Source organism: Monodelphis domestica, chromosome 1, assembly GCF_027887165.1.
Source record: "Monodelphis domestica isolate mMonDom1 chromosome 1, mMonDom1.pri, whole genome shotgun sequence".
Classification (NCBI taxonomy): Eukaryota; Metazoa; Chordata; class Mammalia; order Didelphimorphia; family Didelphidae; genus Monodelphis; species Monodelphis domestica.
In genome coordinates this window covers 291,612,792-291,625,093 of record NC_077227.1, presented here as the reverse complement: position 1 = coordinate 291,625,093, position 12,302 = coordinate 291,612,792, and the positions used below count along the sequence as shown (strand labels likewise).

General features: G+C 33.3%; 1 protein-coding gene across 7 annotated transcripts in view; it reads left to right on the top strand.

The window, feature by feature from the left end:
- Nucleotides 1-12,302, top strand: part of SRP54 (signal recognition particle 54) — a 135,922-nt gene that overhangs the window by 61,605 nt on the left and 62,015 nt on the right. For all 7 annotated transcript variants that reach the window (XM_056811040.1, XM_001362984.5, XM_056811038.1 and 4 more), the window contains 6 exons: nucleotides 5,673-5,823; nucleotides 7,541-7,689; nucleotides 8,648-8,748; nucleotides 9,076-9,162; nucleotides 11,349-11,422; nucleotides 11,676-11,784. In XM_056811040.1, the coding sequence (XP_056667018.1) occupies nucleotides 5,673-5,823; nucleotides 7,541-7,689; nucleotides 8,648-8,748; nucleotides 9,076-9,162; nucleotides 11,349-11,422; nucleotides 11,676-11,784 (671 nt within the window). The remainder of the gene's footprint in view (nucleotides 1-5,672; nucleotides 5,824-7,540; nucleotides 7,690-8,647; nucleotides 8,749-9,075; nucleotides 9,163-11,348; nucleotides 11,423-11,675; nucleotides 11,785-12,302) is intronic.

The window sequence follows — 12,302 nt, the reverse complement described above, 5'->3', positions numbered from 1 at the left end:
TGTGGAGCACTTCTTCATGTGCTTATTAATAGTTTTGATTTCTTTATCTGAAAACTGCCTATCCATGTCCCTTGCCCATTTATCAATTGGGGAATGGCTTGATTTTTTGTACAATTGATTTAGCTCTTTATAAATTTGAGTAATTAAACCTTTGTCAGAGGTTTTTGTGAAGATTTTTTCCCAATTTGTTGTTTTCCTTCTGATTTTAGTTACATTGGTTTTGTTTGTACAAAGGTTTTTAATTTGATGTAGTCGAAATTATTTATTTTACATTTTGTGATTCTTTCTGTGTCTTGCTTGGTTTTAAAGTCTTTCCCTTCCCAAAGGTCTGACATGTATACTATTCTGTGTTTACCCAATTTACTTATGGTTTCCTTCTTTATGTTTAAGTCTTTCACCCATTTTGAATTTATCTTGGTGTAGGGTGTCAGGTGTTGATCAATTCCTAATCTCTCCCACACTGTCTTCCAATTTTCCCAGCAGTTCTTATCGAATAGTGGATTTTTGTCCCAAGACCTGGGATCTTTGGGTTTATCATATACTATCTGGCTGAGGTCACTTGCCCCCAGTCTATTCCACAAAACATTAATATTTATATAACACTGTAAGGCTTTCAAAGTGCTTTACATATGTTAGCTCATTTGATTTATTATATGTATAATACACACATGCACATGTGTGTGTAGAAACCATTTTGTATTAATCATTTATTAAATACTTACTATAAGCCAAGATACTTAATGCCATGAAAGATGGCCCTTGCCCTCAAGAACTTTATATTCCAATGCAATAAACAGCACATAAAAGGAATCTAAAAGTTGGAGAAAAAGAAGGAAATTGCCTGAGGCTATGATAGCAAATTCTGCTGTTAGAAAGTGCAACAAGGAGGAGAATGAAACTGGATCAGCCTGACACTTTGTCCAAATGGAGGCCCCTGATGGTTTCCTCTCCAATGGGAGAGTGAGGTTCTTGTGCTGGAGAGATGTTCAGGGTGCGCAAAAAGATATGATGGTGCTGAGAAAAGTCCTAGAATGGGAAAATAATGAAGTTATTGTGACAAAGTCACAGTAAGAAGCAATTATTTTCAAATTAACATAAAATAATTTAAGTTACTTTAAGAGGGATGCTACTGATGCATATACCATAACTTTAAAAATTCATTTTTAATTCCCTGTTATGAAATGACCTACTCTTCCAGGACCTTCCATATCAACAAGTAAAAAAACAAAGATCCAAAATCAGTGTTTTTGGTTAACAAGTAATTTCCTTCTTTGTGTGCTGGGGACTGCTATGGAGTTGCAAAAATGAAAGACATTATCAAAGCAGGGATAATGAACGTTTATTGTATGCAGCACACAAGATTTAAAGCTCTTCTCGAGAGAAACAATCTATCCTCCCCAGAATGTGAACAGGGGAGTCAACCCGTTCTTGGGAGATCTTGGAACTGTTTATGCAGCCTTGAACTGAGATTTCTATGTTTTTGGCGTACTCAGCAGGAATAGTATGTCACAAACACCTGGGAAGAGGAACTGCTGTTACCCTTAATTTTGTTATTTCTAATTTCTTTTAATATTTTAATTCTTGAACAATTGAAGGGCACAAATAACAAACTTCTCTCCTAAGAAGTTGAAGTAATTTAAAGCATTTCTTTTCCACAGATCTAACTGTATATTGCAGTCTAGGGTGCACAGTTCAGTCAGTATTATCTACAAAGAGAAATAATCATATAGCTTGATAAGTATAAAGCTGGAAGGGACATTAGTCATTTTGATTTTGAAGATGGAGAAAGTAGAGCACAGAAAGCAGATAAATATCAGCAGAATCATCTAAAACTTATTATTATTAATGCATTTTTACTGACCATTATGAAATAAAAATTCTAAAAGACAATATAAAAAATTTTAAATCAATTGAAACTTAATAACTCAATCTTAAGAATGGTTGGTTTAAAAAACAAATAATAGAAACAATTATTTCATTAAAGATAAGAATGAAATGTCATACAAAAATTTTTGCAGTATAACCAAAGAGAAAATTTCTATCTCTAAACACTTCTATCAATAAAAGAGAAAGAACAGATTCAACAAATTAGGTATGCAGAGAGAGAATCAATAAATTAAGAAACTCCCATTAAACACAGGAATAGAAAGCCTCAAAATCAAAGAAGTTAACAAAACTGAAATCAAACCATTGAATTAGTAAATAATACTTAGAAGCTTTTTTTCTTTGTTTTTGTTTTTGGTGGAGAGGGAGAATAGATAAGCCATTAATAACTTGATTTTTTTTTTAAAGGAGGAAACCAAATTACTAGCTATTGCACCCAGCTGTATACCTTAAAACTGATGATCTCAATGAAATACATGAATATTTACAAAAATATAAAATGCCCAAATGAACAGAACAGGAAAGAGAATAACTAAATAATATCTTGGGGGGAAAATTAAATAAGCCACAAATTAAAAAGGATTATATGATCAAATGGACATTTGCAAGCAAATTTCAATACTACGTACACTCTAAAAATTAGGGAAACTAAAGGTACTACTAAATTCCTTCTATTGATACAAATTTGGTCTTTGATACTGTTTCATTTGAGATTTTAAGAAAAAGTTAAGTTGAGGCAGGTATCTCCAAGCAAAGTTATGTTTTGTTAATGGGGACAATACCCACCAATGAATCAGGTCTCTTAGCTCATCAAATAGCCAAAAGGCTCTTTTTTGAGGGTGCGAAATTGTGATTGATTATATTAAGGAAGGAGCATAAAACACATATCCCTTTCTATAAGGAATGCTTTTATGAATTTATAGGGTCCACCTGTATTTTGAGGTCATAGATACCCAAAGAAGCATCAGATGTGAAGGTGCCTGGATATAAGATATGGCCATTTGAAATTTACTAGGATATGGGAGCTCATGGTCAGCTTGGTCTGACTCTTAAGAATGACCACACAGATAACATTCAGTTTTTCATGGACTGAAGTTACATGAAGTAACAGACTACTTTTGGCAGGCAGGCGTGATTTGCAGGTTTTGTTGAAATTTGAGTTTCCTTTGAGTTCTCTTTAATTAGTAGTGTTTATTAGAGAGCTATAGCTTATACATTCAGCCATAAAGAGGCTGAAGTTTTGAATTTATGAACTGCTTTGCTGAGAGACAAAGAGAGGGATTGAGCCTGTTACATGAAATATAGAATATGGTTTCAAAGTAGAATCACTGGTAAGGGAAGAATAAAATTTAAAATACATAGTAGTATAGCAGAATTTACATTAAAGTACCAAAAATCAGAATCTATAATAATTCATTATAGACCTGCTGAATATATGAACTAAGTATAGACAAAAAGTTATGACTTAAGCAAGTCACAGGACAATCAATATAAGACATAAAATAAGAGTGATCTTAGTGGAAAGACTCCAAAGTCTATGCTTTGTATGCTGTAAAGCCAGGCTGTCCATTATCCTCTTTTTTTCATCATAAAATCTTATTTACTGTCCTAGCAACAACCTTTAAGACATAAGAGCAAGGGCTTGATAAATGGGGTTAATGAGCTACCCGGGTCACGTAGCTAGGAGGTGTATGAGGTCAGATTTGAACCTACATCCTTCCAACTCCAGGCCTCTAATTCTATCTGTTGTGCCACCTAGCTGCCCTAATTTCCCTCCGTCTCGCCTCTCCCCCTCCCCACCTCCTTCCCTCCCTCTCTCCCTCTTTCTAAGATGGAAGAGCAGCAAGAGCTAGGCAATTGGGGTTAAGTGACTTGCAGAGTCACAAAGTTAGGAAGTGTCTGAGGCCATATTCAAACCTAGGATCTCCTGACTCAAGGCCTGCTGTTTGATCTGCTATGCTACCTAGTTGCCCTCTTATATTTCACTATAGCACCAGAAATGGAAATTGGGGAAATAAGCATAAGCAAATAGGAAACAAAATGAACACTTTTTTTTCTGATGATATGATGTTTCAGAGAGCCCTAGAGAGACAACTAAAAAACTAATTGAAGCAATTGAATGTAAAATAAGTCCATACAAAATCCAGCAGGAAGAGATAAAAAGATAAACTTTATTTAAAATTACTACAGACAATATAAAATAGCTATAAGACTACCTGCCAAAACAAACAGGAATTTTATAAACACAATTATAAAACACTACACAAATAATATCTGTCACTAGAAAAATAATAATTGCTCACAAGTTGATTGTGCCAGTATTGTAAAAATGACAGTATTACTGAAGATAATTTTTTTAGTGTTATACCAATTAAACTACCAAAGCTTATGGAGATAGAAAAATGAATAACGAAATTTATATGGAAGAACAAAAAGTCAAGAATCTTAAAGAAATTAATGAAAAAAAATTGGAAAGGAAGTAGTCCTAAAAGTATAGATTTCAAACCATATAGCAGAGCCATATAATCATCAAATCAATTTGGTACTAGGCAGAAAACAGAAGTTGATCAGTGGAATAGATTAATATGTATATATACATAATATTCAGAAGCAAATGTTCATAGAGTTTATGGCTTAAGAACTCGCTGTTTGACAAAAACTTGAGAAAATTGGAAAGATATCCCACAGAAATTAGATATAGACCAGAATTCTACACATTTTACAAACAAGATCCAAATGTATATATGTTTTAGACAAAGGGTAAAATGTAAAAAGAACAGAGAAGAAATTATTTGCATCTTAAATCTGTGGGTAGGAGAAAAGTTCATGATCAAGCAAAGGATAAAGAGGTTTATGAGAGGTAAATAGAAAACTGATTCAGATTTATAAGATTGAGACCTATTTCCTCATTGACAAATGTTAAAAGGCAGTATTCAGGGCAAAGAAATCTAAGGTATCAGTAGCCACATGGAGGGGAAATACTCTAAATCATTAATAATTAAAGAAATTAAAATTAAAACAACTCTTGAGTTACCACTTAAAAATACTCATTAAATTGGCAAAGTTGACAAGGAAAATGAGAAGTGCTAGAGTGACTTTGGGCAAACATACTGGTGAACTTTTGACAGTGGTATAGTAGTCCAACTATTCTTAGTAGTAATTTCAGAGAATGCTCTCCAAAAAGTCTGTATCCTCTCTGACCTAGAAAACTAGATTTATACTCCAAAAGGATCAAAGAGAAAGTGAAAGGGCCCATAGATGCAAAAAATACTTTTTAGCAACTCTTTTTTTTTTGTGGTGGCAAAGAATTGGAAACTGAGGAGGGAGGGTGGCCATTGATTGGGAAATTGCTGAACAATTATTATATAAATGTGATGGGTTACTACTCTGCTATAAGAAATAAAGAGGTGGTAGACTCAGTAGATAGAGGCTTCTTCTGTTGTGGCGATTGTTTCTCAGACATGGAGAATTTGTTTGGCTTAAATATATTTAATATATATATATTTGTAACGAGCTTTTTTTGTTTGCTTTCTCAATGTAGGGTGGAAGGGATATGATAATGAGAGAATTTTAGAAACTAAAAATACAATAAAATTGAATTAAAAAATAAAAATCTTATAGGAAAACTAGACAAGTCAAGAATTTAAAGAATCATACTGCAAAATTTAAAAAATGTAGATCATGTTTGAAAAAGAATTCTATAATGAGTAGATATATTCAGAATTAAAACTTGTAAGTAAATATTTCTAAGACTGATTTTTTTTTCCTCACTTGTTCCTGTTGAATAGCTATACAGAAATGGACCCTGTGATCATTGCCTCTGAAGGTGTGGAAAAATTCAAAAATGAAAACTTTGAAATTATTATTGTTGATACAAGCGGCCGTCATAAACAAGAAGATTCTTTGTTTGAAGAAATGCTCCAAGTAGCTAATGCTATAGTAAGTCCCTTTTTTAAAAGTTGTTTAATTTGTCATTGTGGTACAGATTATGGTTTGCCTAATTTTTTACCTACCTAATCTTAAATTAAAATGAGTTCAATACATATACATAATACATATCAAATACATAATTTGGAAATGTATGTAATTTTGTGATCATTTCTTATCTTCTATATAGCTTATTAACTATTTGGGCTTGATATTTAGTTTTATAACCTTTAAATCATTTAAATAGTTAGAGGCATTTACCTATCAGAAAAATTTAAAAGGTTTTTGAAACATCCTTGCATTTAATTTAAGTTTGTCTTTAGATTATGATTAATAAGATGGGGATAGACATGGTCCATTTGCCTAAATTAATTTTAATTCATTTTCTACATATAAACATATTAACATAAGTTAGCACCCTGTTAAGCATTGATATTATGAGACTGATGCTGCCATACTGCAGTTTTTATTTAAAAGTTGGTGCTGATGAAAGCCCAGAATCATTATCTGCCCATACTACAGTTTTATCTAGGTGGGATAGATGTGAGGAATATGTCTTGGTTCAGTGATGGCAAATCTATAGCATGGATGTCTCTGTGCATGAGCCTGTCACCCTTCCCCCCAGGCCACACCTACAGAGTTTGTTACTAGAAAGGCAGAGGGACTCTGGTGGAATTGCTCCCTTCCCCCTCTCCACTGTGTCTGATGACATCTTTTAACATCACCTGCCCCTCCACCCAGCAGCCCAACAGGAGTACCCACTATATAATTATTCTAAATTGCAAATTGAGAGTAATTTTAGGTTAAAAATCATGCTACCTCTCCGAATCCAGAAAGTGAACTGTTTGGAGATGGCACCATGAAGATGCCTCTACAGACCACACACTCCATCAAAAGATCCAGAGTGAACTTTGGGATGTGGTGATCTGAACTGTGTGGGGTTGAATGCATTTGTTTTGTATGTATATGCTTATGCCGAAGGGGACTGCCCCCAACTGGCTTTTTGTCAGTGTGTCTAGCAATCATTGGTTTTGTTCTCTTTTCCTCTTATCCTCAAATTACTGTAATTTCAAAGTTGGTATGTTTACAAGACCCACTGGAGAGACTAGTCTTCCGTGGGTCTCAGGGAGTAATGTATAATTGAAAATCTGTTACCATAAAAAAAACTACATTTTCCAGGAGTCCACTGACTTCCTGCATTACATACTTCCTGTAGTCAGGGAATAAATATCTAGTGGGCAGTCCTGCTGCTCTCTCTTTTTGGCATGATGCAGCAATTATGGTGGCAGTGATAAGGTGGGGGAGGCATCAGCCATGGGCATGCGGTCTTTATTTTATATCCTCTTTTTCCCTTGATTTCTAATGATCATTTAATAAACCTCTTAAAATATATTTTTTATTAAGATATAATTTTAATTTTATACCACTCCCACCCCAGAGTGAGGTAAAGGGGGGGGGGGTAGGGCCACCCAGAACTCAATGGGATGGAGCACAGTATTTGGTCGGGGGAGGGGGGAGCAGAACGGCAGTTGGGGGGGCTGGCATGCCAAGTCTAAAAGGTTTGCCATCACTGTCCTAGTTGATTATATATTGACCATACAGGCATCTTTATGGTTTTTTGTTTTGATTATTTCACTTAAGGTAATTTTTTTATAACTTGTCATTTAAAATTTTTTAATCTGTAGGAGGATTAACAAAAATTTGCAATTTTTGCATTCAAATGTTCTAGCAACCTGACAACATCGTTTATGTAATGGATGCTTCCATCGGTCAGGCTTGTGAAGCACAAGCTAAGGCTTTCAAAGACAAAGTAGATGTAGCCTCGGTAATTGTGACAAAACTTGATGGCCATGCAAAAGGTGGTGGTGCACTTAGTGCGTAAGTATTAGAAATCCTAATATTAGGGTTATTTATAACTTATGTTGGTATTTTTTAATGTTTTAAAAATTACATAGACTCACCTTTTTATACTTTTGTCCAAAAAATTTTAGGACTTAAATCAGGCAAGATTTCCTTCCTTCTTTCCTTCTTACATCCTTGCTTCCCTCCTTCCTTCTGAAAAACTAGTATATCTACCACTCAAGGATAATTAAATTCAAATCATATTTAAACTGAATAGCCATAATCCAGACATAAGCTTCAAACATAGAACATTCATGTTTCAGGGATATTACTCCTTACAAATTTCCTAAACTTTTTTTGTAAACAAAAAAAGATAGTATTCTATTAAGTATATTAAAAGTTCATTAGCACATTATTTTACTTTCCTGTTCTTAGGAATCCACATGAGTTATTAGATTTATGCAGAAAAGGGAAGTAGTTGGTAGCATTGAAATATGAACTTCATCAATAAATGAAATGTTTTATTCCCTTTTTGATAATAAGAACATAGTTAACTTTTAACTTTTGATTTGGATTAAAATGCTGAAGAATTTTCATCATTGAATAAATTTTTAAAAGAATTCATTATGTCACTGTAACATAGTATTTTGAGATTGAATGACCCAAACTATACATTTTATATAGGGAAAATGGACAGTCTTCTGTTCAGAATATTGAATTGAGGTGGTACATTTGAATTTTCTGTATTGCCTAAAACAAAAACATAGTCTGCCTTCCAACTGGATTGTATTTTCTTTCTAAATATTAGGCCTAAAATTTTATGTGGTAGTTTAGGGTTGTACATTTTTAATAGACCTTAATCTATAAATAACCTTCATTTTTGCTTGAAATAAAATAATATATATTTTAGTAGATGTATGTTAAAGATTACTGCTTAATTTCTAATATTGCTTCTCTTTTTTGAAATTGTCTTATGTTTTGTATTTCTTTGCAGTGTTGCTGCCACCAAAAGTCCTATAATTTTCATTGGTACTGGCGAGCATATAGATGACTTTGAACCTTTTAAAACACAGCCTTTCATCAGCAAACTTCTTGGTATGGTCAGTGTTGGGGCAAGGGGAAAAGCAAAATGGAAAGAGCACAGAGCTAAGAGTCAGGAGCTCTGGGTTCTGGTTCCAACTTTGCCATTAAATTGATAATGTGATCGCTAGTAGGTTATTTAATTTCTTTGCTTCAGTTTTTTTCTTTTATAAAATCAGGACTAATAGTAGCTACTTGAGTTACTTCTTAAAATTATAATGAAGTATGAAAAGAAGACACTTTCAAAGTTTGAAAGTCTTATTTTTGTTAGTATAAAAGATTTATGTGACATGGAAAATAAATAGACTTAGTGAATTTAAATATAGTTTTTGGTTTTTCTAGGTATGGGCGATATTGAAGGATTGATAGATAAAGTCAATGAATTAAAGTTGGATGACAATGAAGCACTTATAGAAAAGCTGAAACATGGTATGCCAGCTTTAAAAATTAATTTGACATTTATATAGTTTATTGAATGTTTTACTGAGTCATATACTGTTATGAAAATTAACATTAGATAACATTTTGGAGATAATTTGTATTTTATGTCTATGGGAAATTATGGAATTATAAATTTCTTTTATTCCTCCCTCCTTTAAAAATAATTTGCAATTTGTTTTCCTTAAAATAGAAATATAAATTTTAACTTTCTTTTGGATTTCTTAAAACTGAGTGTTTTCTTTTTTTAATGTTTATAGTTTCTTATTGTTAATCTGAAAACCATTTTCAGTTATTCTCTCCTAATCCCCAAATAAGCAAAAGCAGTCAGCACTGGAACTGAGTTTGGCAGTATATAAGACATTCCACACCACTAGTTTTCGACTTCTCCAATGAAAGTACAGTAGTACCTTTGTTTCCTTATCTTTTATAACATTTGACTTCATTTTATTGGTTCTTTACGTACTTTTTAATGATTTTTATTTCATTTTGCATCATTTCAAGTATTGCTGTGTTTTAATGAATAACTCATATTCATTGTTTCTTACATGTAGGTCAGTATTATCCTATTACATGAAAAATCCATTCCCCAATGTGGGCACCTGCTTTTTTCCTTATTCTTTGTTAATACAAAAAGTGCTCCAAAGAATATTTTTAACCTTTCTATTGGCCTTTGAATTCTTGGTGATATGGTCCTAGCAATAGGATCTTTGGATCATAGTATATGAACAATTTAAAGAGAAATAGATAGGGTTATTTAATGATCTTTACAATTCATGCATTCTATAGCATTCTATAGCATATATCTGTAATAGCACTAGGTTCCTAGCTGAGTATTTTCTACCTGCATGCATTTATACCGACTGAACTCTTTGCTTCCCCTTTTCACAAAGCTAGTTCTTCTTGAATGCCTTATTTCTGTCATTGAGTAATTCTATTTTTCCGGTTACCTAGCCACAAAACCAGGACTTTCTTTCATACATTATGTATCTTATATATGTTCTTTCATTTCTTTTCTCCTGTAGCCACCATAAACAGACTCTTATTCTTTCATGGAAGCACAATTGTAATAGTGTACTGTTCTGTCTCTTCTATTCTTTTCTATGTGTCCCTGCCTGAGAAATCATTCCAAAATATGTTATTAGCCAAACCTCTTTTTTGCTTTAATACTTTGGGTGACCTGCAAAGTATTATGGTCCCTTTCTGCTTTTCCAGCCTTACTAGCCTACTCTTATAATTAAACTTTTTCTCATTGCTTAGAGTGGTTTAGTCATCATCCCTTGAAGATTAAGGCCTCTGCCTTTTTTTGTTCTGTCTTTTTTGCCTGAAAAGCTACTGTCTAAATATTCACCTATCAAAAGCCTAACTTCTTGGCACGTCCTACATAATTATTAATCTTGAACCCTTTCCAGACAGAAATTCTGCTAAGGTATATCTATGCCTTGGCCATATTAGGATATGAAGTACTTTTTTGTATCTTCTTTTTGTTCAGGGTCAGGAAGTGATAAATGAGGCCAGCTTTCATTTACTTTTATCTCTAATTATGGAAAGAAAGACTTTATCTCCTGTTAATGGTATTTCAGGCTATAAAGAAAAAGTGAGGGAGAATTTTTTGTCAGGGGTTGGAGTAGGGCAGAGTAGTAGGCAGTTGGTTTTTTTGCCTCGTAGATTATTCTAAGTTTTTCAAGCCTGGCCTTGAGGTACTTGCTCAGCTTGGTCGGTAGAGAAAGCAGGATATCTGTCCTGGCCCTCTTCCTTCAAGTTTCTTGACTCCTCTCATTCCTCTGCTTCAAGATTCCCATATGCCAATGACCAGAGCCCATTCTTTTTTGTTTCTCTTTTACTGACACCTCCAACCTTTATCTTTCTTGATTATCATGGCATTAACTTCTCTGCTGACCCCATGACAAGCAGGCAGACTCATGACACAGAGTTTTAGAAGGCAGATAGCCTCATATTTATTTCATCTCCTGTGAGCTCATATAATGTAGAGAACCTTTACTCATTTATTACCTCTCCTAAGGCATCTAGCACAATGCCTTGCACATAAAAGATGCTTAATAGCAATCAAATGGATAAATCATTATGAAATTGAGTTCTTCTTAAGAAATAATCCATATTTATGGTTTAGGTTTTTATCAAACTATTATATCTGACTTTTTAAAATTTTATTTCAGGTCAGTTTACATTGAGAGATATGTATGAACAATTCCAAAACATCATGAAAATGGGCCCGTTCAGTCAAATATTGGTTAGTTATCTTAAGTCTCTTTTACCTTCATTTATTTAAGATCGATAGAAATGTTTTAAATATTATGTCTTTGCTGTAACTGCTTTTGAGAGTTGTATGGGAATGATAGACATTTTATTTTAAAATCAAAATAAAAACTGATGTCCTAAGCTAGACAAATGTGATAATATTAAAATATCCTTTCACATATATTTAAAAGTTAAACTCTACTTTATGTCATATGAGATCAAAGTAATTGATATTTCAATTTTAGGGTATGATCCCTGGTTTTGGAACAGATTTTATGAGCAAAGGCAACGAACAAGAGTCAATGGCAAGGCTAAAAAAACTGATGACAATAATGGACAGTATGAATGATCAAGGTAAGGTAGTAAATTATAGGCAATGTATATTTTTACTTTGAAAAAGTAAACATCTGACCCTGTCACTCCTTTTATTCAGTAAACTCTAGTTGTTACCTCTTACTTCCCAGATTAATATAAAATGTCCTTTTGGGCATTTAAAGCTCTTCACAAATTGGCCCCTTCCTACCTTTCTTTTTTTTTTAAACCCTTACTTTCCATCTTAGAATCAATACTATGTATTGGTTCCAAGGCAAAAGACTGGCTAGGCAATGGGAGTTAAATGACTTACCCAGAATCACACAGCTGGGAAGTATCTGAAGTCAGATTTGAACCTAGGACCTCCCATCTCTAGGCCTGGCTCTCAATCCACTGAGCCACCCAGCTGCCCCCTGGCATTTAGAAATTAATACAAGATAAATTGTTTTATAGAACAAGTAGTGTTATTTAAAAAAATAATTTAAACACATTCAGAAATATGTGAAAGAACATAACTCTTTTTGTTTCTTTCTGGATGAAATGTTTATTATATATGTGAA